At 40.7% G+C, this 27109-nt stretch overlaps 1 protein-coding gene across 2 annotated transcripts in view; it reads right to left on the reverse strand.

Annotated features, from left to right (window-relative positions):
- Window positions 1–287: 287 nt before the first annotated feature.
- Window positions 288–27109, reverse strand: part of STARD3NL (STARD3 N-terminal like) — a 49748-nt gene continuing 22926 nt past the window's right edge. The window contains exons 2-9 of one of the 2 annotated variants that reach the window (XM_061197584.1): window positions 23905–24172; window positions 16589–16666; window positions 13835–13912; window positions 11844–11897; window positions 11612–11729; window positions 8490–8585; window positions 1963–2038; window positions 288–733 (exon numbers count right to left, since the gene is read on the reverse strand). In XM_061197584.1, coding sequence (XP_061053567.1) covers window positions 1980–2038; window positions 8490–8585; window positions 11612–11729; window positions 11844–11897; window positions 13835–13912; window positions 16589–16666; window positions 23905–24129 — 708 coding nt within the window. In that variant the 5' untranslated portion in view covers window positions 24130–24172 and the 3' untranslated portion in view covers window positions 288–733; window positions 1963–1979. Of the gene's footprint in view, window positions 734–1962; window positions 2039–8489; window positions 8586–11611; window positions 11730–11843; window positions 11898–13834; window positions 13913–16588; window positions 16667–23904; window positions 24188–27109 lie in introns of both variants that reach the window. The other variant, XM_061197583.1, reaches the window with a different exon arrangement.

Genomic DNA, 27109 nt, shown 5'->3' on the forward strand with positions numbered 1-27109 from the left:
AATAGCTCACAATATAATTGAGCTCATTTTAATTCAAACTAGCTAAACACAAGGGAAAATGATTTCATAGAGTGGGTTCAAAGAAGAGCATTTAGACTATTTTAGATCATACTTCTGAGAGAACGATTCTATTTCTGGTGACTTTTTATATGTATTCACAATCCCTCATGTTCCCCTTTTGTAATTCCAACACTTTAGGCCAAATACATAATGCAAAACAGGAAAAATAAAACTGATCATTTTGATATGTTGGATTTTATTACCTTTTAAAATTGTACAAACAGTGCATGTGCATGAGTTAAAAAAACACAAGGGAAATGTAGGGAGTTAAAAAAGAAAGACAAAAGAAATCTGAGACATGAAACAAAAAAATTCCATTCTGCAAGTCAAAATAAAAAGATATTTTGCATACTAAAAAAAGTGTTATTCCAATATATTAAGAAGTCTTTTGATCAGGAACACAGCACAAGACTTTCTGCAACTATTCATTGACAGATCAGACTCAAGTCTCACTGGATACAGGATGGATCATGACATTATCTTACCAGCCACAGGCAGGTGATTAAATGTATGTGGAGATGGTACCATGTCTGTGAGGTATTACAATCAATAAATTCTTTATTAGCCGTTCAGTAACGTCAGCAGTGGATGTCACCATTTCAACCCTCAATAGGGAGACCCCCAGTTTCAGTCCTTTTTTCCCTCTGGTGACGTTCAGTGAAGGTTTTTCACACTTAGAAAAGAGAGAACACAGAAATATTTGAGATGCAGTGTAAAAAGGCAAAATGCTACATTTTGCTTTATGTATTTACAACAAAGTCTACATACTAAAGATAGGCTGTGTTACAGACACTTGAAAGACCATGGGTGAGGCCACCCAAGAACTTATTTTAATGCATTTTAGAAAAGGACATCCTTATTCACATGCCCATATTTTTGTCCTATGTCTGAACACAGTTGTAGAAAAAGGGGCTGGAGCGTGTTGGGTACCACTGATGCAGGGCAGGGCCTCCGTTTGCTGCGACTCTGGCTGCCTCTGCTGCCTTTTATTTTTTTTAAATACAATTTTAAATTTTATTTCATTATTTTTTTAAGTTGAGATATAATTGACATATAACATTTTATTAGTTTAAGTTATACTACCTAATGATTCTATATTTGTATACATTGTGAAATGATCACCGCAGTAAGTCTAGTTAACATCCCTCACTATACATAGTTATGGATTATTTTTTTTTCTTGTGATGGGAACTTTTAAGATCTACTCTCTTTTCCCTTCTGTGGTTAAATAATTAAGCAGGGTTGCTGCTTCTACAATTGACTGTATGTTTATTTGCTCGTATTTCTGAGGTTGAAATGTTTCCTTTGATGATTTGAAGGGATTGAACAACATGCCCTGACCTGGAGGTACATTGGGCCCGATTGCTGTGACTGGACCACATGTGTCATCTCAGAAGCTCCAGAACCCTCCAGAGACGTCCATCCGGTGCAGGACCAGAATGGATCCTGGTACCACACGGAACGCCTGAGTCCCGGCTCTGCCCCTGCCAGCTGTGCGACCTTGTACCAGTCACTCACCCTCAGTTTTACCCGCCTCTGTGTAAGTGGAGACAATGACAGTACCAGCCTCCCAGGACTGCTGCCCTCGCCGCCCTCAGAAGTTAGGGTTTGTAATTAAACAAAGTCTGACACGGAGACATTCTGGCTACATAAACAAAAAGGAACTAAGTCATCCTTATTTAGAAATTTGGGACTCTGAGGTATTTCTCATCCTTCGCAAATTTATACCTAGAAAAGGTTAAGAGATTTTACGTTATAAAATGTGCCTGACAAATTCATGTACTTAGGAGAAATATAACGTATAATCACACACATATACTTTGAATTTTACTTTGAATCTACTCAAAGAAAGGCTCCGTATTTAACCACTTCATTATTACAGTTTCATTTTCGAAGACTTACTTTAATAAAAGTCTTACTCATAGTTCTAAAAGTGGTTTTTCACTGTCCTGCTTTTCTTCAGCTTCATTTTCAGATCCTAAATGGTAGGGAAGGGGAAGGAGAAAAAGTACTGCATTCGATTACAGCAACAAACGATTTCTTTAAAATTATAATCTACGAGCATAAAATTTTAAATGAGGGATACATATGTTTAAGCCACAAGAGATTCAAGTTAACAAAACTGTAAAATAGTTTTACTTTATATCTTGTAGGAGGAAAACCTTTCAAATGGGACCTATCGCAAGCACTGATCTGTCAAAATGGATTTCACGTATGTTCCAAAAATATTCATATGGACCAAGAACTATTATGCACTGCTCCTCCTCTTCTGCTTCTTTGCTGAAAAGCTTACCTGTTTTTCAAGTGCAAGTATCTTTGGGTATTAATAATTTAATCTACGTATTTTGAAAAATAGCTGTATTCAGTGAGTGAGAGAGCAGTGAGGGATTCCAATGTACAGGCAAAGCTGATGGTCACCATTGTGCGCTGTTGCCAGCGACCATGGTTACAACCATTCTGGGTCAATGTTGCGTGAGCCTTCTATTATTCTTGAATGTGACCCAGTCATTCCACTCTGGGATGATATCCTTAGGATACCTCCCTGAGGAAATAACACTTTTTTCCATTATGAAGACTTTCCCTCTAAAAATGAGAAGAAAAATCTAATGTCTGAGAGTAGAAGAAAAGTTAAGTAATTATTATATTTCCATGAAATATCTTCCATCCACTTAAAAACTGTGTTTATACAGTATATAACAACATGGGAAATGCATATGCTATAAAGTAAAGGCAAATATGTAATGAGAAATATAGTGTAAGATCACATTTGATAAAAATTTTAAAAACTTGATATACCTGTACGAATCAGTAAGACTAGAAAAAAATGACCAGGTGACTTATGTACATTTCTGGATATTCCAAAATTTCTACAATAAACTAAAAGTGACTTTATAATTTTTAAAACAGGGTATAAATAACACAGACAGTACGGCCAACAATTATGTAAATTACACAAAAGTAGAAGGAAACAAACTAAACTGTCAGTACTAATGTTGTTGAATAGTTTGAAGGAGCGTTATCTTTCATTTTTGTTCTTTTCACACATTTTAATAACAATTACGCATTCCCCTCACAATCAGGGAAGGGAACTAAAGAGAGTGGTGACGAGACCAAGGGAACAGGTTAGAATGATACCTACTCACCTGCAAAAGCAGCCAGCCTCACTGTTGCTTTACTCTTATCAGATAATACACTTCAAAAAGGGCACTTGCACCGGAGGGAAAGTGGAGGGGTGGGGGGAGAGGGATGAATTGGGAGACTGGGATGGACATACACACACTACTATATATAAAATAGATAACTAATAAGGACCTACTGTATAGCACAGGGAACTCTTCTCAATACTCTGTAATGACCTATATGGGAAAAGAATCTAAAAAAAGAGTGGGTATATGCATATGTATAACTGATTCACTTTGCTGTACACCTGAAACTAACACAACATTGTAAATCAACTATACCCCAATAAAAAGTTTTTTAAAAGGGCACTTTCTTCTTCGAGAACGTCTGCCTGGGTTACAGCCAAGAACAAATCTGGTACAGAAGAATGAATGCCTGAGAATCTTAAGAAAAGTTTTGAGTCCCACCCTCAACCTCATAAATGTCATGTCGTTCAGGTTAAGTTTGTGGTAAAACAAATACATAAAGATATAGTGGTTGGGAGGCTTCACTTCCCAGCTTATTCAACTGCTGGAAATCTTAGAGACCCTGGGGTGGTGTAACTGCCATGTCACTTTGAAAGGAGTCTAAGGAAAGTGGTCACAGCGAGCCTTCCTGTTTCCGGGCTCACTTTCCACCTGTCAGGGTAACGGCACTCAAGCCACAATGAGTTGACGTGGCTTGGAACTATTTGGGAGTCCTAAATAAAGCCAAACTTTAAATTCAAACATAATAATGCACACGCTTTCCATAATTTACAAGCGAATGCTAGCAAGGCGTTCTGGCTATTGTCGAATAAGGAGTTCAACAAATCTTCTCCTTGAAAAGCGACTATAAAACTGAACTAGATGAACCAGACGGCAAGTTCAGTGTTGGGGAAACGACCAAAGGCTTACAACTATGTGAGACGTGCCTGAGAAACTGCAGAACTGCGGGAACACCACGTCGCGCTCTCCTTTGGCTGCCCCCGTTCTTCCCCCACCTCCCATCGCCCAGCTCCACGGCAGGAAGGTTCTTCCAGAGCACGGCAGGCCGTGCGGACTGGCGGCAAACTTACACGGTTGAAGGAGCTCATTTAATCTGGGGTGAGAAGTGATGCGATGGTGAAATGACAGACTTGGTGGTACGTGAGCACAGAGACCAGAGCCTCTGCTGGTTTGAGGTGATGGTCATGGCAGCAGCAAGCATATGCTTGGCTGAAGCTGTGCACATACACAACGGAAACCCAAGAGAACCCACGCTATAGCCTAAAAACCATGAGGCTGTGAGCATATGCAGAGGAGGTGTAAAAATATTCAGCAAAAGAAGACTCCAGAAGCTGAAAAAGGCTTTTTGAAGAAGACTCAAAAAGACCTGAAATTTGAACGTGCTATCTAATACATACAAATATCCATTTGGCCGAGGATGAAAGTATTAATCAAGGCGACTGACCACAAAGGCTGTCTAATCACTGGCTACCACGAAGCTATGTAGACACAGGGGTGACCCCTAGGAAGCCAGGCTTAAAAATGAAAGAATTAAAAACAACAACAACTGAAAAGACACATCCACAGCCACACACCACAGGGGACATAATTTCACAGACTTAGCCCACACCAGCATGCATTGTGTCAAATTCAAATTTCAATGCCTTACTCAGCCATAAAACAGGAATGAAATTGGGTCATTTGTAAAGACGTGGATGGGTCTAGAGACTCATACAGAGTGAAGTAAGTCAGAAAGAGAAAAACAAATATAGTATATTAACGCATATATGTGGAACCTAGAAAAATGGTACAGATGAACCGATTTGCAGGGCAGAAATTGAGACACAGATGTAGAGAACAAACGTATGGACACCAAGGGGGGAAAGTGGCGGGGGGTGGGGTGATGGTGTGATGAATTGGGAGATTGGGATTGACATGTATACACTAATATGAATAAAATGGATAACTAATAAGAACCTGCTGCTGTACAAAAAAATAAATAAAATAAAATTCAAAAAAAAAAAAGATGTTTCAAAAACTACAGAAAACTTATCTACCGTACAAAAATGGTCCATAATTTATAAAGGTAAACTCGTATTTAAATGTTAAATTCCATTTTATTTTAATGACTTTTATTTATTTATTTTTTTAGACCTCAGGCAGTTTACTTTACTAACTAGTTTTTTTTTAAATGTACTTATAAAAGTACATTTTGCAGTGTATATATATACATATGTTTAACACAAATAGACTCATAGTGTGTATACTCTTCTGCAAGTTGCCTTTTTTTACTTAATATATAGTGGACTTCTTTCCATATTAGTTTATAAACCTCAGCCTCCTTTTAACAGCCTCATAGGATTTATGATAAGGATGTACCATAAGTTATTTAAATGTTTTGCCTCTTTTAGGTGTTCCCAGGCTTGGGTTTCATTTTGCCCTGCTTTACTTTATAAACAATACTGCACTGAACATCCTTGCCCACAGATCCTTGTGCGGTGTGGCCACACCCATTTTAGAAGGCACACACACACACAAAAATTTCAATGCCTTCATCTAGATTTGTTTAGCACAGATGATAGTATGCAATTGAGCTATTCTTCATTTTAAGTCAGTCTTTCAATGATTCAAGAGGTGACAAATTACCTTTTCTCCAGCATCACAACTGGTTCACTTAAATTGTCTGAGCACATAACAACCTCAACCCAATCATCCGAGAAACGACTCTGCTTCCTCATTCTTTCCATTTAATACACAGGCAAACAGGATATGGCTAAACCAACAAGCAAATCTGTAAAACAAACCACCTTTATATCCTTTAAAAGTACATCCACTAAAATGTGCTAATTTTCCAAAACTCTGTGATTCTAAAATTCAAGCCATTCCTTTACAAGCAAAAATGCTAACATTTAAATTTCTGGTGCCTCCAATTTCTTTCTTTCTCTCTTCATTCATTCCTTCAACAGTTCTAAGTTTACTATGTGCCAGGCACTATACTAGGTGCTAGACAAAGACAAGAAAGGGCAAGGCAGGCCCCAGACACCTTCTTATTGATAGGGACCAATTAGCACTGTATAAGGGCAAAAAGCTTATAACTTCTGCTGCTAGAAGACTATTTAATATTTGTCTGCTGACCTCCTAAGAAAGCTTTATTTTAAAGTAAAATCTTCTTTCTAGGCACATTAATTCCAATAATAGTTTTCAATCTTAATTCTTTCCTGAATTGAACATTCAGACAATGAAAATATAATACAATAAAGTAAGTCACTGTGAACACTCCTCTGCCCACTACTAATCTGGGCTGTGTCTTATACAATGCAGCCACCCAGTGGAACGCTGACAGGGTTGTTTTTGTTTACCTTCATAATTCAATGAAATGGTAATGCTTCCAACTGCCACTAGGTGGTGGTAAAAGTCAAAGAAGGAAGCCAATGGCTTGCTGGATGAAAAATGCCTGAGGTATTCCTCACATTATTATCCTGTTGTTCTGAACTTCTAATTAAAAAAATACATTGGGGCTGAGAAATTTTATTAGTCTTAGAAAAAAAGTTATACAAAAGCATGAACTGTAATGCAAACTTTTTTTTTGAAAGAATGAGTCCTGTGACATACAAAAATCTCAAGGAAAGCATCCTTATAATGAGGTAATGAAAGTTTAATACTTATTCTAGTTTCTGCTGGCTGAGAAATAGCTTTTCTGCTAATTCATATCTTTATTTCATCTGACTCTATGATTTTGTGTTTTATATTGCTTTTAAATCTAACACCAACAGTCCAGAATATCAAGTTACTTCGAGTTCCCCTAATATCCTATGTCCCATTGCTGTGCCTTTGATATTCACGTGGCTCCTTCTGCCTGGAGTCTGGTTTTACTCGTGTGTGTGTGTGTGTGTGTGTGTTTGTGTGTGTGTGTTTAAAATATTTACTAAATGTAATGCGGGGAATAAAACAATGTAGTCTCTAACCCAAGTTTATATCCCAGTAATAGAAACAGGCCAAGTCACTGCCAAAGACAGTGCAGTCAGCACAGGATGACAGGGCTGTGGGAGAGAGCTTAGAGAACCGAGGCAAAAGACCCCCTACCTAGGACTGCTGGGAGCCAGGGGGAGGGTGGGAGGGGGGAGAAGCCTTCTGCACGTGTGAGTGGAAACTAGGACTGCAGAGGGTAATGCCAAGGATAGAACAAGCAAGATGCACAATGGCTTGAGGGTTTTAGTCTATTTTCAGAAAGCTAAGAACAGCACACGAGGAGCATAAGGAGAAGAGAGCTTGGCTCACTGGGTAAGGGTGGACACAGAGGTGCTTTCTGTCAGGCTAAGGATCCAATGACTTTCTTAATCCTTTGCGCCGCTGAAGGCTTTCAAGCAAGGGAATAACGTGATCAATTTTGTATATTCATTAATACTGAAAGGCTGCATATTAGCTGTGATCATGGACTCTAGCCCTGGAGCTGGGGTTCAAATCCTCCACCTTCTTGCTCTTTGTGTGATGCTGGACAAACCACCTCACTTCTCTGTGTCTCAACTGGCTCATCTCTAAAACAGGGGTAATGAGACTTCTACCTCACAGAGTGGTTATGAAGAACCTTTAGAACAATGCAATTGTTCTATTTAACATGGCATTCTAGTGGCTGGTTGGGAGAAGGCAGCTGAGGAGGAGGCTGCCGCAGAAACTGAGATGAGAAATGCTGGGGGCGTCCCTGGCGGTCCAGTGGGGAAGACTCCACGCTACCAATGCAGGGGGTGCGAGTTCCAGCCTTGGTCAGGGAGCTAAGATCCCACATGCCGCGCGGCGCGGCCAAAAAAAAAAAGAAACGAGAAATGCTGAACTGAGGCTACAGATATGATAAGTGGTGCAATTTAAATGAAATCAAGGAGGCAGAAACAACGAGGATCAAAACGGCATGGTGAACGATGGGCCGGGAGCCACAGGCAAGGGGCAGAGTCCCCAGTGAGGCTCTGGTTTCTGACTTGGGCAACTGGGTAGGCAGTGCTGCTACTCTCAGACATGGGGGACTGTGGAGGAAGGCCAGTTAGGGGATGACAGATAACAGAGCATAGAGACCCTCCCCCCGGCCACACATCAGGTCTAAGGCCCTCGACCACGTTTATTTTCCCATCTCTGCATCTCATCATGGGTCGCACATCAAGACCACGTCTTAGTCTTCGTTATATCCACAACCTAAATGCCTGGTATGTTAAATGTTTGCTAAGCGTATTGAGAAGTAGAGGGGGTAGTGAGGGGGAGAGGGGGACCAAGTTCTGAATGATGGACAAAGACGCAAATGATAATCAAATTTTTTACCTGCTTCGGATTCAGGAGGAGAATAAAACTGACCATCAGAAAGACCACCAGGTATCAGTGCTGCCCTCTCTGAGGCATCGTGAACTATCAGGAGTCCTGGAAGAGAAGAAATTCAGATACTGGGAATGATGTCAGTGTTCTGGTAGCTTCGTGGCGAGGTTAATCACAATGAAATGGTGTTACTATTACATTTTTTAAAAAAACTCTTAGCAGGAAGGGTACTCTGAAAATCTTTCAACCAAAAACAAAGTGTTATTAATAAACTATGAATCAGTACAATAAGGACAGATTTCAACTAGTTAAAAAAAATTGCTTCAGGTTACTCATGGGATTCTTTGGCTCTGTATTTATAGCATCTTTCCCTTTGGAAGTACCTATTTCCGTATAGAAATCAACAACATCAAAACCAAAGCACAAAGCCAAACAAAAAACCTGGTCATGCTTTACATCTGTGTCTGGTTAGAGAAATGGCAGACATAAAGCATCAAAGCACTAGCACATGATGAGAGAGGCCGTCGACAATGAGTTCTTCTGGCTGAAGCTGAGTTAACACCAAGATAAAGCTAGAGGAAGCACCGGGCCAAATAGCAGGTGCCAGGTATGCATGTAATACATGCTACAGTGAAAATAAATGCTGTTTTCAATTTTTTCATTAATTATATATTCTGCTTTATTAGTTACTTTGAATTTGGTTTAATCACATAGGCATGCAAGCCTCAGTCACATTAACAGTTGATAATGCTTTCAATAAAGTTCAGTTTGATGTTTATATACAATTTTTTATTTTTTATTTTTGGCTGTGCCATGCGGCAGGGGGATCTTAGTTCCCCAACCAGGGATCGAACCTGCGCCCCCTGCAGTGGACACACAGAGTGCTAACCACCGGACCACCAGGGAAGTCCTCTACTTACAACTTTTTAAAAAGTGGCTTCCATTAGCTTTATTTGTCCCCTTTCCACAATACATTTTCATAAAGGAACAGAGGGCACAGAATAGAAGACGGACCTTGGTCTGATTAATGTGTTTTAAAATCTACTCTTGAAATTATAATTCTTTTCTTCTAGATTTCTTCTTTGTATATGAGCTTTTGAAAAATAAAACCACTTGCAAGGTTATTTTCCCTTCTGCTATATCTTGAGGTTACAATCATGCTTAACTTTCTATAAGACACAAGAATTTTTTTTTTTTCCTATTAGGCAGGGCAAATCCAGCCAGATGACTGACAGAGCATAAAAACAGCATGTCTTGGGGCTTCCCTGGTGGCGCAGTGGTTGAGAGTCTGCCTGTGAATGCAGGGGACACGGGTTCGAGCCCTGGTCTGGGAGGATCCCACATGCCACGGAGCAACTAGGCCCGTGAGCCACAACTACTGAGCCTGCGCGTCTGGAGCTTGTGCTCCGCAACCAGAGAGGCCGTGACAGTGAGAGGCCCGCGCACCGTGATGAAGACTGGCCCCCGCTCACCGCAACTAGAGAAAGCCCTCGCACAGAAACGAAGACCCAACACAGCCAAAAATAAATAAATAAATAATTTAAAAAAAAAACAGCATGTCTTGAAACTGCCCGGGTCTCTGCACTGAACTTTGATTATATCACCTCTAAGAGGGCAGGTGGGATGTGCAGGCATTCACTAAGGCCATCATGCAGAGAAGAATTCCAGCCCCATAATTCATCCTAAAGCTCAATCAATCATTTGGATTTCCCAGTGAATATCCAGTGATGCTCAAAGCCACACAGGGCGATTATAACAGCTTTCACAGGACTCATGACTACGTAACGCCGGCTCTCACTCTGCTCCTCAGAGGAGGACTGGAAAGTCTGAGATGGGTGAGCATTTCCAGCTGGCTAACTCCCTCCTCTCCATCTCCATCAGCAACCCATCAAACCGTCCCCCTGCAGGCACTCTGCTGTTATTCACGCTGTGGCCCATTCAAAGGCACCACCTGCGAATGAACAGCGACGGGAGCCTCTGGAAAGTTGAGGACTTCTATGTAGAATTGCTATCTCGGCACAAAATGCTTCGTGTCCGCCGGCTATTATCCACAGGGAGAAAAGGTCAACCTGTCCGAGGAGAAGGAGGTGTTGGCGGTTGTTGCTGCTGGAATGTCTTTTCCACCAGTGTTCACACTTCCTTCCGGGGAAGGCTGGCCTAACAGCTGGAGTGAGGAGCCACACCCTGTCCCCGTCCTTTCATCCAACCCTTCCCCCGATGTCTCCTGCAGCCCTGCAGGGTGGAGACATGCGATCTGCCTAACTGCACCCATAGCTCCACGCAAAGCCAGATCTCTGAACCCTCCTACACTGTTGGTGGGAATGTAAATTGTTCCAGCCGCTATGGAGAACAGTATGGAGTACACTTAAAAAACTAAAAATAAAGCTATGATATGATCCAGCAATTCCACTCCTGGGAAAACCATAATTCGAAAAGATACACACACCCCAATGTTCACTGCAGCACTATTTACAATAGCCAAGACGTGGAATCAACCTAAATGTCCATGGACAGAGGAATGGATAAAGAAAATGTGGTACATATATACAAGGGAATATTACTCAGCCATAAAAAAGAATGAAATAATGCCATTTGCAGCAACATGGATGGACATAGAGATTATCATACTAAGTGAAGTAAGTCAGACAGAGAAAGACCAATATCGTGATACCACTTATATGTGGAATCTAAAAATGATACAAATAAACTTATTTACAAAAGGGACACAGACTCACAGACTTAGAAAACGAACGTATAGTTACCAAAGGGGAAAGGTAACTATAAATTAGGGATAGGGATATATTAGGGGGAGGGATAAATTAGGAGGTTGGAATTAACATACACACACTACTATATATAAAACAGATAATCAACAAGGACCTACTGTACAGCACAGGGAACTCTACTCAATACTCTGTAATAACCTATCTGGGAAAAGAATCTGGAAAAGAATAGATATATGTATATGTATAACTAAATCACTTTGCTGTACAGCTGAAACTAACACAACACTATAAATCAACTCTATTCCAATATAAATAAAAATTAAAACAAACAAACAAAGACAGACCTCTGCAGCCCCTCCTCCCAGCCTGGCCAGTCTCAGGAGGGGAACTCGCAGAGAAACTTACTGTTTTCTTCTTCTGCCTCTTGAGGTAACACCTTGAAATCCAGGAACCACGTCTCGATCCAGGCAAGGATGAAGGAAATGATGGGCAGCACGTAGCCAAAAGCCCCTTGAGAGAAAAGCTGGAAGAACAGACGTGACCAGGAAAGAGAAACGCAGTTACCATGAGCTCACCTTGGAGAACGCAGCTGTGTCAGTAAAGATGGTCATGGCACAGAAAAAGCGGAAAGCCATACCTTTGAGAGGATCACTTTTGCTAGTAAAAAGGCACTGGTCACTGCTGTCGTCAACTGAAAGACACATAATCCAGCAGCGTTCAAATTCGATATTTTACACTCTGAAGGCATCTTCCTCAAGCAAGAGACCCATCTGAGCCAGGAACAGGTAATGCCTGAAAAGGGTCTGTCTCACCCAGCTCCCTCCCATGTCACTCTATCCCCTAAACCAGACGGGGGCAAAGTGGGCTTCCACGTGGCACACGAGCCCTGACTGGCAGCTTGAGGTTTCCCTTCACCCACACGCTGTGTGTTGGGAAACTCTGTTTCGTCCACTAGAGGGTACAACATGCAAAGATGCTATCGGCATAGGAGAAAGGACCAGTGAAATAGAGGAAAGGCTCCTCCAGGGCTTGGGAAGCCCAGAGACAATCCCACAGCACCTGGGCTTTGTCTCTCCATCCTTCAACTGATATTTGTAGCAACATGAAACCTGACCAAAGTGAGTGCCAACAGCAGCCTTGACTGACAAAACGGAGGTTGGAGGTTGGGGAACATCAGGCATCGTGCTTAGTGTTGACAAAGTTGCAGTTAGTTTTGTCAGCAAAACAAAACATACACACACACACACACCAGCCAGACACACACATACACACACACACAACACGGGAGGGGAGGCATCTTACATTCTGATACTAATTAACTTTACAGGCTGACACTAAGTGCTCTTCAGGTACCAGCTGACTCCTTCCAGCTGCCTGGCCCCCTCTCTGTAAATGTTTTTAAAAACGAGAATCAAAAACAATAAAATGGATGTGCTAAATCTGACCTGTCCCTTTGATCATTTCAAAGAAGAGGTTGAAGAAGCTGTCTTAAAACTCTCATTGCACGTCAACCACTTTCCTGAAACAAACACTGAGACAGATGGTCTGACAAATACCAGTGCACATCATGGAGACTGGAATAGAACGGCCCAAATTGGGGCTGCTGCAGACAGTGGGTAAGGGATAACCATCACAGCCGTTTGGTATCGGGAACGGCGTACTCAGTAAAGGGAGTCAAGTCCGGCTGAAACTGTCAGCCCTCATCCATGAACCGTGAGCTTGGGACTCAACGGATGGTCTGACAGCAGCCCTGGGATTCTGTGGATGCTCAGAAGAGATGGCCCCGGCAGACGCAGCCCCTGGGGGACTCCCCCTTAGGACAGCACACAACCCCATGCCCAGCTGGACAAGCCCGTGCCGGTCCCACACAGACTGAGGTCTCACCTTCCAGAAGCAGGACAGCAGGTTGGTCCTGCCCACGTCTCTCCAGTCTGAGGACTTCAACACCCCCCATATACCTGCCTCGTTAGAGCTCTCAACAAGGTGACTGTTTAGAAGTCCATGGAAACAGGGGAAATAATTCAGGCAGAACTGCTTGTAATTCTTCTCTCAATCAATAAATATTTATTGAGGGTGAAGAGCTTGTGCCAAAGCTCTGGGCTGGAGGCCAGGAAACAGAGGTGAGTTAAAAACTGCCACTGTCTTCGAGAAGCCCGAAAGCAACCATAAAAAGGGAGCTTTCCCCTTTAAGACTGGAGCGAGGGGGATAACACAGTGAGGAAGGCAGTGATCAAAATAAGCAGAGAGCAAGTCGTGAAAAATCACCAGGCAGTTTCAACCCGAGAGGAAATTGTCCAAATCGCTTCGTGACAGAGGGACGGAACTCATCTCTCGTTTGCATAATGAGGTGGAGGGTGGGCTGATGCTTGGACCACAATCACGGGTTGGCCCTAGATTCCTCACTTGTCTCAGTCTCCAAAGCGACAAAGCTAGTTACTCATTACCTTTGGAAAGAAGCCCCGGAGAGTGAAACCTACTGAGGTGTGGAGGACGGGGACTGGGGACTCAGGAAAAGCAAGTGGAATTCAACCCAGATGGAATCCACATCTGCCGGCAGCTCAGCCCTCTTGTGAGCAGGGCCCAGCCACCAAAATCGGAGGGGAGGAACCACTCACCAGGCATACTCACCGCTATGGCCCACCAATGGCGCAGTCTGCACACGGCATATGCAAGTATTAACACTTTAAATCGAAAAACTGCCAAAAGCTGTATTAAAAAGAAAAGACAAGATAAGTTTTAAGGAATATACACAAAGGTAAAGTCATTGGGTTTTAGGAAGAACCCACCAAAGTGTCTTCATTATTCTGATTTAGCTGAAAACTGTCACAGATGTGTACTGGGCTACAGACCAGCGTTTGGGATCTTCTGCTCTAGAATTTATAGAATACTGCCCAAAGAGGGATTCAAATTAACTTCCCATTATCAACAAAAGAATATATAGTTAGATGTTTATTTTTCCTTTCTATCTGAGTCCATATATATTGTGATATCCTTTTAAGGTTGGAGAAAATGCTTTGAAAGTTTCCACTCCAGTACCTTTTCACTCCAAGTACAAATACTGACTTTTTGGAAGATACCAGATTCTTAGTGAAGTCCACTGCAAAGCTCTGAGTTACTGGGGTGTTGGGAGAGTTCTGCTATCCCAGGACCTGCCCTCTGATTTTTCAGGGTGGTTCAGGGACTTTTGTGAAACCTTTTATGTGCATTATTATCCCATGTAATCCCCCAGCCGAGCAATCCCATGAGTCAACTGTCATTAAGATGGATAGAAAAATTGTCCAAGGCCACACAACTCTTAGTGAGGTTGCCACGATTTGAACCCAGGTAGCTTGACTCCAAAGACCAGACTCTTATCCACTATGCCTTAGCTGTTTCAGTAATTCTACTAAGGAATAAACACGGAATAAAACTTTACTAATTTTACTTGGAAAACATACTTATTCTGAGTAGGGAGAAGTCAGGTGGCTCTGGAGCAATGCCCCAGGGTAGGGGGTCTGCCCAAAGTTCCTCACTAATCACAACTGCTGAAAGGCTGGAGGCTGACAACTTCTTTGCTGCCACTGGCTGGATGACCTCACTGAAGATCCTTTCACGTAAATGAAGTTTGCAGTTGTTTTTGTTTTAATTTCCTGCTTTCATTAAAAACGTGTTTTCTAATAATCTGCTAACCGTTTAGTTTCTCTATGTATCCTACCCCTATCTTTGCATTCTGGCCTTGGCAAAAGTATACATCTTTTCCTCTATCTCAAAGTCTCCCAGATCCCAAGGTTTCCTGGAGGCTGTGTCCATTTCCAGGGCCAGGCATGACAGTCTTTCCAAGCTGAGCTAATAGGTCCCACCTATTTGTCCAGTATCATTAACTCCCTAAGCAGAGTTCAGACAATCCTTGGAGATCTGGCCAGTGGATTAACTTGGCTTCCCGGTAAGTCCTGGCTCAGACTATGCTAAGATAAATTCAACAGGGGAAATAAAAGGAAAAAGAGAAGTCAATTTTGTTATTCCATGTCAATAGTTTTACAGGAAAAAATTATCAAGAGATTTGGGATCTCACATGCTCTGCCACCAAGTTCAGTGACCTGGGGTAGGTCAAGACACTGAACCATGAGACTCAATTTCTTCATCTGGAAAAGGAGATTAAATTATATCAGTGATTTTCCAAATATTCTGTAGCAGCCAAACACTTTTTCAAAACAATCTTATTGGAACCCTAACATACCGTACAGATGAAAATGGAATTACTCAGATTGCAAGGGGGTGATGACATAAACCCTGATCTCTATTTACTGGGAACCCCATCTCTTTCCTCATACATACTTCTGCAGTGAGTGTGGGAAAAACAAAACAAAACAAGACTTTTTAGAGTAGTATGAAAACCACTAGAAAATATAATCAGTAATACTCTTCATCCAAAACTAATGATGATAATAACCGTGATTGCAGGTGAGTCTCTGAGCTCCTAGGACATACCTATCATTGGGCTTAAGTGTTTTCCAGGTATTATTTCATTTACTTTTCAGAACGATGATGATCTCATTTCACATATGAGGAAACTGAAGTTTAGACCTAATATATTCAAAGATATACAATGAGTGATAGTGTTGTGAATCAAACCCAGGTTTTTCTGACTTCAAGGGTCTTATCCATTTTGCACACAGCTTCTAAAGATAGTGAGCAAAGCAGTTAAAATGAATTTAGGGGAGATTCTTTATGAATTTTAATTGCCTATGTCGTGTCTAACACAATGTTAGAATCTGACTGACTTACACTATCACCTATAAAGAGATACTGTGAGATGTATTAAACCCAGCCAAAGTCACAGTGTGTCCTGGAAAGATACTGCCTCATCTACAGATAACTGCATCTATATAATTCTACAACTGACTAGTTTTGCCCAAGATTATCAATATATCACTTTTCTCAAAAACTCCTATTATGGAAAAATGAAACAGAATTATTTTTAAAAATATACACAGAAATCTATCTCAAGACAGAAAGGGAATGGCATTTTCACTGTGCTATTATGTAAACAGGTGCATTTTCCTTGCAGTGATTAGGGTCTGTCAGTGGCTTCTATCTCAGCCATTTTAAAGAATAAAGGAAAATCAGAATGGCTTCTTCTGCTATGCTCCCTTATTCCTCATTAATCTTTTTTTTCCTTGAGATGGCCAGGCAATTTCTTAGAAAGAGAGAGAGAGAGAGAGAGAGAGAGAGAGAGAGAGAGAGAGAGAGTGCACTGAATGGTCCAAGAATAAGGAAAAAGGAAAGATAATGTTTAAAAGAGGAAAAAAGAATGGCATAGAATCTGAGGTCTACTGACAGGAAATTTGCCTTTTGGTTAGTTTCATCATGTCCAAAATGAAACCTACAACAGAGAATACTTACAAATATATCAAAATAAGAAGAGTAGTAGTCATACTGCACCACCTCTTTCTCTAACGTGTTCTCAATACCTCCATTCACCTGGGAAGGAGAGGAAGAAGTAAAAATGAGGAGAGTTATGTGTGAAAATAATACAAGAGAACATACAAGTAAGGTTTTGCATACACTTTTCTGCCTTCTCCTAACCCAGAAATGTTAAAATATGGAAGAAAAGAATGCTCATAATTCAAATAGAAAAATGCTGAAGAGCATTTCCCACTTGAATTCTGAATTCATTTGTTCAACAAATATAAATATATAATGACGAACAATGCCTTTTTTTGTAGTTCATATTTTGGTAAACTGAAATGTTAAATGTGAACACTAATTTTTTTTCTCTTGTAAGATAAAGTCTTCAATCACACAAACATATTTTTAATATTATTTTTTTAACATCTTTATTGGAGTATAATTGCTTTACAATGGTGTGTTAGTTTCTGCTTTATAACAAAGTGAATCAGCTATACATATACATCTATCCCCATATCTCCTCCCTCTTGTGTCTCCCTCCCACCCTCCCTATCCCACCCCTCTAGGTGGTCACAAAGCACTGAGCTGATGTCCCTGTGTTATGCGGCTGCTTCCCACTAGCTATCTATTTTACATTTGGTAGTGTATATATGTCCATGCCACTCTCTCACTTCATCCCAGCTTACCCTTCCCCCTCCCCGTGTCCTCAAGTCCATTCTCTACGTCTGTGTCTTTACTCCTGTCCTGCCCCTAGGTTCTTCAGAACCATTTTTTTCTTTTTTTTAGATTCCATATATATGTGTTAGCATACGGTATTTGTTTTTCTCTTTCTGACTTACTTCATTCTGTATGACAGACTCTAGGTCCATCCACCTCACTACAAATAACTCAATTTCGTTTCTTTTTATGGCTGAGTAATATTCCATTGTATATACAAACATATTTTTGAAGAAGACAATTAACATTTATCCAGGGCTCCCCTCAATTTCTGACCACTGCACTATTTTAAGTCTTGGAAGGTCAAGTGGTCCCCTGATCTCTTAGCACACATCCATGAAGACAGTTATCATGACACAGGATAGAAGTGTAAAAAATCTCCTGGTTGCTCCTATTTGCTCCTAGCACTTTAAAATTCTGCACTCTTATCAACTTATATGTATATATATATTTTAACTTGAATAGATAACAAAATAAGGACCAGAGTAGACCTATGTGAGAAAGTTATAGATGATGAAAATTAAACCTAATACGATAAATTTTCTGTCCTCTCCCAATTTTCCTATCAAGAAGAATTTTAAATGATCAAGTTCAAAATTCTGCATATCAAACTATATAGAATACTAATCAAGGAAGGGAACGTATGCGTGGTAGCGAATGTAGCGTTCTAAGCAGACCCTCTATAAGGCGAGGGCCCGTGGATTAGCTGATAATAGTGAACATGATGTACAACAGTAAATTCACGGTTCCAATCTGGAGCACAGACATTGTTGGTCCTGGCAAACCAGTGCAGCTGGTCTGAGAAGGACAAATTAGAGGGCAATTAACCCAAGACCTGGGTAAAAGAAAAAAGGGGAAAAAAAATCAATAAGGAATACCTTTGCAAGGTTTGCTAATTGGTCAAATTAGAATAAAAGTTGCCATAAGGAAAGGATTCTCTTGGCTTAGATACCTTTTCAAGTACAGTTGACCCTTAAGCAACAGGGGTTTGGACTGCACGGGTCCACTTACACGTGGATATTTTGCAATAGTAAATACTACAGTACTACATGGTCCATGGTTGGTTGAATCCGTGGATGCGGAGGAACCTCGGATACGGAGGGCTGGCTACAGATTATACAAAGATTGCTGTCCCCCTCCCCCGCATGCTGGGGTCAAGGGTCAACTGTACTTGTTATGAAAATGGAGTATACCATAAACACTATTCTGTACTTTAAATCCCTTAAGGAGGCTTAGACTTCTGTATAATTTGCGCAGGTTGCCTACAGACCTGCCTGACTATAGATAGACCTTTACAAATGAATAGAATTGAAAACCTGGGAGCAAGGAGAATTAAAAGCCAACCAACCATCTAGTCTCACTGCTGTGTCTCTTCAGACTAAGGAAACTTACCAATATCCAACATATTTTTTAAAAAGATTATTCCAAGTAGCCTACGGCAAAGAGGAGTTCTCTACCACATAGAAGTTACCCCTCCTGGCTGAGAGAACAGGAATTAAAGCTGCTGATAACAGCTCAATAATTAGCCAGTAGAAAAGGGTTCTCTTCGGTATCCATATACTTTAAGAGACCCTGATTTCATGTTGCCTTTAAATATAGAAATCTAAAATCTACATTTCTAGCCCATCTTGTACTATAAATTATTTCAAAATCTTGGTCGTTTCTAGCACAAGATGTCCCAGATTCATCTTTAGTTTCACATGGAACCCCTTCCCAATCAGAGCTCTGCCAGAGCTGGTACTGTTATTCTAGGCACCATCCTTAGAAATCTTAGAGTCATCTTTGGATACTGGGGGTGATAAAATCAGCCTATCAACAAATCGTCTGATATTTCTTCCTTTAGTATGTCTCTCAAGTTAGCTGCTCCTTTTCTACTCCTACCACCTTCCATGGGGCTCCTTCAGCAGTTTCTGAGTTAATGTTCTTACTGTCAATCTGCCCGGAATTTATCCTAATCTGCAAACCACTGCCATGATCTTGATCCATTCACCAAATATCTGTTGAGCACCTAGTGAATGCCAAGGACTGTTCTAAACACAGGAAATACTCCAGTAAACAAAACAATATCTCTGCCTTTATGGAGCTTCCATGCTAGCAAGTGGAGATAGAGACACATAAGAAAATCAGTGCTACACAGAGGACAGAAGCAGGACAGTGTGATGGAATAATAGTTGACTCCTTTGGGTTGGGTGGTCATGGAAGTCTTCTCTTGGTGACATTTAAACTGATATCAGCATGCTAAGTTGAAATCTACATCAAGATAAAGGAAATTAACCATTTCATATAGAAGGAACTAGTATTAAGGTCTAAGACAGAAGAGAGCTTGTTCCGTTCAGAGAACAGAAGTCTAGCTGATCTGGGTGGGCCAGGAACAGAGGGTGGGAAAGGAAGTCTGGGTTGGCTTCTGGGGGGCTTTGCAAGCCAAGTTTCAGCATTTGGACTTTATGCTAAGTGCTCCGGTTAAGTCCATGAAGGGTTTTAAACAGAAAGTAACATCTGATTTATGTTTTTACTTTTAACGGTCACTCTGGATTCTATCAGGAGAATGGATTTTGGGAGGGCAAGCATGGAAGCAGGCAAACTGGTCAGGCACAGACAGGGTGCAGTAGTTTGGATGAGTAATAATGTTGGCTTGGTCGAGGGTGGCAATGGTAGAAATGGAGAGAAGGGATCACATTGTGAGTATATTTTGCAGGCAGATTTGACAGGACTTACTTTTAGATTGGACAGGGGGCATGAGAAATACAAAACAAACAAGCAAATCAATCAAGGATGAGTCTTCACCTTTGGCCTAAGCATCAGGGTATTTTTTTACTGATAAAGAACTGGGTGTGTGTATGTGTCGTCGGGGAGCAATGTCAGGTTAAGCGTCCGAATCGACATAGCAGGTAGGTCGTGATGTAATGTGGAATGTGAGTCAGTGACCTCTGGAACATCTCAAAACCGTGTTTTCCAATCTGCTCTAGAACCTATCTCAGCTCACAACTGAGGTAAGTCCAACACTTCCATGTAGCTCTTTAAGAATTTCAATTGTTTAGAACCAGGTTACCTAGGCAATTTCATTTCCTATAGGCACCTTATTTCTAGCCAGGCTAATATTTTCTCTGCATCTGCCCTCGTCCCCTTCAAAACACACACACACACACCCCCGCATAAGCACAACACTCTTGCTTCAGTGCTTCTGTTCACCTTCATCTCGAAACCCTCTCCCTATTGGTCCCACCATCCAATCCTAGATCACCCTTCTATCCCCAATTCCACTCTTCAGATAATTCCAACCCAATGAACTCTCCCAGTGAGTTTTTGTTATCATGGGTCATCACAGTTTAACTATAGAACATAATGACAGTGGGGTAATAAAATCAGGATCAGAATCAGTAGGATAATAAATACCTGAAACATAAGTGTAACAATAGAGATTAATAACCAACTTGTTTTTTCTCTTTCTGGGTAGAATTTATTTAGCTAATAGTAAATTACATAATCTATAGTTATATAGAGCTTCATAACTGCCAAGGGGCTGTAGAATGTATCTTTTTATTTGCTCCTCACAAGAATTGACAAGGAAGGCAAGACAGGTAATAGCTCAGTTAACTGACTGAGAAACCAAGGCTCAGAGAACTTACATGGCTTGCCTGAGGCCACAGAGTTGGCTGTGACAGCTCTGGGACAAATTAGAAGCATTCTGACACTTTCTGGTATACCAGTTAGAAAATAAGAAGACAGGCAATAAGCACTGATAAAGATCTTTCTTGAACCATAATCTCAACCAAAGTGTCAAAAGCTGAAAAAGAAAAACAACTTCCCTTCTCCTGCCATTTTGATCCCTGTCCCTGTCAGTCTAAAGAGCCTGGGGTAAAAGAGCTTGGAGAGGAAATAGAGTCTTCAGGCAAATCAAACTGATGGTGAATTCTAGATCCAATTTGGGAAACCAGTCTACTCAAGGGTGGGTGTACCAGCAGGTCCTACACAGAACCAGAAACATCCCTTCAACTGGCCCAAGAAATCAGCTGGCCCAAGGTCTTCCAGCAGGAAAATGAACCAAGGTGCTCTTAGGCTGCTCCAGCTCGCCCAGGCCCTACACACCAGGCTGGGTTGGCGCCAGTCAGCTCCCTGGAGCCAGGAGGAAAAGTGGCTAAGTTGGAAGTCATATATGAAGGCGAAATATTTTGGTTATTGTTATGATTGCATAGAACAGCTGCGTCCCCATACTCTTTTGAAGGCCTAAGCTCCCTTTATGCTATCTCTTTCCTCTTTTAAAGATCAACAGTAGGAGGCAATATAAGATATCTGTTACACCTCCTCAGCTAAACTTTAAAGCTCATGTAGCTTTTTGTGGAGCTTGCAACACCTGAATCAGAAGCCTGTGTCTTGGCACTCAGTAAACGTATAGGCATGTGAAAATAACAGTGGATCCGAGTGATTAGAGATTTACAGAGACAGACAACAAAAGAAAAGGGATGGTACTGTGTGTAACGAAAAACCCAGGTCAGGACTGACAATTCAAAACAAATAGAACTAGAAAGTTAAATGTTTTCTTTTTTTTAAAATAGCCTTGCTAAGAAAGTCATGATATACTATCTTAAAGATCATATACTCTTTTTACAAATGGGGAAACTGGTAGTCAGTGGAAAAGTGAGGATAGAAACAAATTTCTTAATTGCTAGGCCTGGTGATTTTTCATTGATAAAATGTTGCATATGGATGGAAACAGATCCCTTATGATGAACGAAACAGGGTGCATCCCACTTACTTCACTTCCATTTCAATTTCCTTGAAGCAGTAAGAAAGGAGGGAAGTGAGTAGTGTAATCCTGTGACACACCACGGCCCCATCCCATAGCTTCCCTAACTTAAGTGCACACTCAGTGGTCATATTAGTGGCAAACCAATGAATGCCTCGATTTTGTGCTGTCACTGCAATAATTTTAAGTGTGCTTCCTTAAGACTGCTGCTAAACTTTCCTGTTAAAAGATGCATTTCTTTTTCATCTCTCATGCCACAGCTGCTGGTTTTGAAAATATATTACTCCTTTAAGATATATCAATTTAAATATATCCTTTAATGGGTATACATGGAACACATGGTTAAAGGAGACACTTTAAATTACTGTTGTCATATCACTGGCTTTTTTGGTTTGAAACAAAACTAAGGCATACCCACAATGCAAGATTAACAGAAGGAAAAATCTATGAACAGAAACTTAACAGTAGATTCGTGCTGCATATGACCTTGATTCTGGGAAAAATCTATCTTCTTTTGTTTAAATTTTTTTTATTTTCTAATATAAGTATATATCTGCTTTCATGAAGAGTTTTACTACTCTATTAGAATTTATGATGAAATTAAATGAATCCAATGATGCTAATTTTTAAGAGTCTAGAATCTAGAACTAAAATTGCTGCTATGAATCAGAATATTAATCAAAGTTTAGATTAAGACATTGACTCTTTCTATTATGAGGCAAAATTAAAAATCATTTTCCAACAGGAATCTCAGCATCCTTTCATATTTTCTCTATTTTAATAAATTTCTTATAAAGCACCTAGCACCATGCCTAGCAAAGAGGAACCTCTTAATAATAAACACTAGCTAATAACTATTGCTGCCCAGGCCTTAGCAAATGTTTCTTGGAAATAAATGAACTGCTGAAAGTGAAGGAAACAGACAATTTTTGCTTGGGATGAAGCATTCTGGAAGAGTTCACCTATTTGTTGGTAAGGAATGTAAACAGTCAAAGCCGAGGCTTTGGAGAAAACAGATATATTGGGTTAAATAAAATGTATTATTAAAATGAATTTCACCTGCTTATTTTTATTTTTGTTAAATGTAGCAGCTAGAGAACTTAAAATTACACATGAGGCTTGCATTCCATTTCTATTGGATAGTACTGGTTTAGACAATTATTTGGCAATATAACCACATAAACTTGACAAAATAGAGACAAAACTCCAAATGCCTCTAGGATTATTTTTTGATAAAATATGAACAAATAATCTTTTGCAAAAAAATAAAAAATAAGTGCATGCAAAATCTTAAATGTGGGAACTAGAAAGTAAATGCAACATTTAAAACATATTCCAGAAGCATGTTACATTTTTTAAAGCAATGATTAGCAGTTTTTTTCTGAAAAGGGCCAGGGAATAAAAAACTTTGCCTTTGTGGGCCAGATGGACTCTGTCAAAACTACTCAACTCAACCACTCAGCACAAAAGCCAGCCACAGACAATATGTAAACAGATGGGCAGGGCTGTGTTCCAATAAAACTTTATTTATAAAACCAGACCACCTGAATTTAGCTCTCAGACTGCAGTTTGCCATCTCCTGTTATAGAGCAAAACCCCAAGAATTCAACTTTCATAATTGCAGACAAAGTGAATTTTAAACTAACCAGGTTCGTTTTAAATATTGATAATAACCATAAAAAAACAAGAAAGGTTCAAATCAGCTGGAGAAGACCAGTGGTGCCTCATTTGAAAAAAAGATGAAATTCACGAAAATGAGACAGAAATGATGAGAAAAATAAGAAAACTGGTTTTTTTTTTGTCTCTGGAAACAATTTGTATAATGTCATGAAAAAAAAAAACCACTTACATTTAACTCTATTATCCACAGTAACGTTACAAATAAGAGGTCAAAGGTGACAAACAAACAGAAAGTCCTCCTGACATCGGATATGCCTTTCTTTTCCCTTCCTTCATAGGACTCAATCCTGGCCATGAGTTGGCTGGGGTTGATGGAATGGACTTCGCGCAGGGAAGCGTGCGAGCTCTGACTCCCCATGAGAGCGTTCTCCATGTCTTCCGGCACAGGGTTCATCCTGCAGGGGGGTTAAAGGAGCCCCTCTCCAACTTCACCATCCCTAGAGAGAAGAAATCTTTGGGGAATGAAAGAGAAACGCACGTTAAACCAGAGCCCACCTGATACCACAGTGCTACCCCTGCCCCGTGTGACTGCCCGTCTCACTGAGCATCAGGGTGTTTTAACTGAAGACATTTCTGTCTTGATGAAGATACAGAGAGAAAGGGAAATGAGAAGCAATTCTTGATGTTATCCTTCAATACTATCAATACCAAAGAAACTGTTATGGGAAAGACTGTCAGTAAAGAAGAATGCATATTTATAGTAAGTAGTAAAGGGTAAAAACAGGCTGTTAACAACAGACAGGTGTGCCTGGAACCTGGAGCAAGCCTCTGGGTGACCCAGCCAAGCCAGCTTCTTTGCTGTGCCAGGGAGAAAACCTCTACAGTTCTGTCAGTGTCACTACCCATGGACTAGGAAAACATTTACTGAATAGCTTCCCAGAGAGCATGTAACCAGAATGTGTAAACCAATTATAAAAAAAAAAAATCTGTTTCCTAAAGAGGAATTGCTTTCCACCACAGGTATCTAATAAACCAAATTTAGCATTTCCATTACCTCTTAATGAATAAGCATGTTTCCGGGCCTCTTCTTGGAAAAGAAGTATGCAGACCTCAAAAAGTTTACCATTAGTTTACCATTATAACCCCACTGATAACTGCAACAATCACAGTCGTATATGGAGATGCAGGACCCCCATCCCCGCAAGGCCAGCATGTGCTTCTATAATAAAAGACTGGCGATCTCAATGATCTGATCTCCTCATGGATGAGGCAAAGTCATGAGACAGAGGGTATGATGGATGGTATTTTTCTTTGCCAAATATTGTAGTCTCCCTTCCTACACCACCTCTCCCTATGGGAGGATTATATACCCCTGGCTCTACTGAATTCATGTGCCTTTCTTTGGCCAGTGTAATGTGGCCACTGTAATGTGTGTTACCTGCGTCCAGATCTTAAGAACCAGCGCATGGCTCACCCTGCTCTCCTTTCTGCCACAATGACTGACAATGTCCAGGAGAAAGAAGAACATTTCCCAGGTGGGTAAAATACAATTTCAAAACATTGCTGGAATTTCCCTAAAGTAATATGGTCCCATTTGGTCCTATTCACAGTCCAGAACTCTACATCTTCACACTTGACCTTCAATTCTCTCCCTCCCCACACTCAGGAACAAAAGTCCTTTCCACATTTTCAGACAATGTGGTGATTTAATGACATAGCATTTTTGAAAGCAATTTCATTATGTAGTTTGAACTATGATACTTTAAAATAATCATACTTCTTGATCTAGTAACCCTACTTCTGGAAATCTATAGGAACTTAACTGTAGACCTTCAAGGCAAAAATTGATCTATGTCATTAGAGGCTGGGTCACTGATTACCTTTGAGCAAGAGGAAAGGAAAAGTGACAAGAGGGTGCAAGCTTGGTCAAGTCCTCTTTCTTGGGCTGGTAGTGCTAACATGGCTGTACTCACTTTTTGATAATTTACTGTCGTATCAATGATTTAAAGCCACTAGACTGTACAGAAAATTCAACAAATTCACAACTCAAACTGAGGACTGTTTTTAGGAAGAAAATCATTTGCAAGGTAATTGGATCATCTTCTTAGTCTCACCCATTCCTCCTTTCCTGAGCCCACCCCTCATGAATAAAAAGGACAACAAAGCAAAACAGCCACCCCAGAAATCGGAGGCTATTTCCAACTAAAAAACTGACATCATACAATGCTGTACACCTGACTTGGGAAATGAGAATCATTACATTATTTTTCAGACGTGTGTATATATAACTTCTAATTAGCTAGAATGTATAGATACTACTTGCAATAGCTTCAATGATAAAGTTACCCACTGCACAGATTGCTCTCAGCAGCTTGACTCTAATCAGACTGATCTCTGTCTGGGACAGAAGTAAATTTTAAAAGGGAGGGAGAGCTTCCTTTTAATGCGTCAAGAGGAAGATACGTCTAAAGCCTCTTTCTACTCTACAATGATAGGATTTCGTTCTAACCATGTCCTTCAGAAAGATTCAGTTCAAGTGTCAATTCCTTCAAGAAGACTTCCCTGAAATGCTGCCCACATTCCAATCGCCACGCAAGGCCAAGTGCATCTCCTCCAAGCTCCCCTAGGACTATAGATATGCCACTTATGGTACTGCTTACCACACTGTGCCTTAATTATCCACTTACTTGCCTGCCCTCCTGCTAGCTGGAGTGCTCCTTGAAGGCCTTGAATTTGATTTGCACATCCCTGTGTCCGCAGGGACTACCTCAGTACACAACACACAGCAAGAACAAAACAGATATTGACTGCATAAATCCTGTCTAGCATCTAGCACAGACACTAACGCCGAGGGGGATCTCAAAAAACTCTGCTGAACTGAGGAGACCACACTGTTTGTTTCCGAGGAAAAGCTTGGTTATTTTCCCAGATATAATATTGAAAGTATTAAATATCCAGTTCTTGTACTGAGTCCTCTCTGGGGTTGGCTTGAGGAAAGCTATGCCTCTCTAAAGAGGGTATTAAGTTCTGATTAGCTGTACACGCAGGAGGCTGAATCTACCATGCAGGGTTTATTCCAACTACGGAAGAAGCATGGGGAGGGGGGAGGGTGATAAGGAGTGGGGTGGAGAATTATAAAATAAAGAAAACCATCCCCTTATCTTTTACTGGAATTTGTGTAAGGAGATGAGAATCCTCTTTTGTTATTTTGGTTTTTGAAAAAGATGCATATCATAATTGTTTTATCTGGATGGGTAACTATCCTCCTCTGTATTGGCTAGCTATTTCTACAATCATGCTGTGTTCACAAACTACCCCCAAACCCAATGGCTTAAAACAATCTACATTTGTTCTCAAGCTCATGGGTCTGCAGGGTGCCTGCAGTTCAGCTGGTCTAGTCTGGGCCCAGCTGGCAACTCTGCTTCAGGTAGTGG

The sequence above is a fragment of the Eubalaena glacialis genome, chromosome 8 (assembly GCF_028564815.1).
Source record: "Eubalaena glacialis isolate mEubGla1 chromosome 8, mEubGla1.1.hap2.+ XY, whole genome shotgun sequence".
NCBI classification, from domain to species: Eukaryota; Metazoa; Chordata; class Mammalia; order Artiodactyla; family Balaenidae; genus Eubalaena; species Eubalaena glacialis.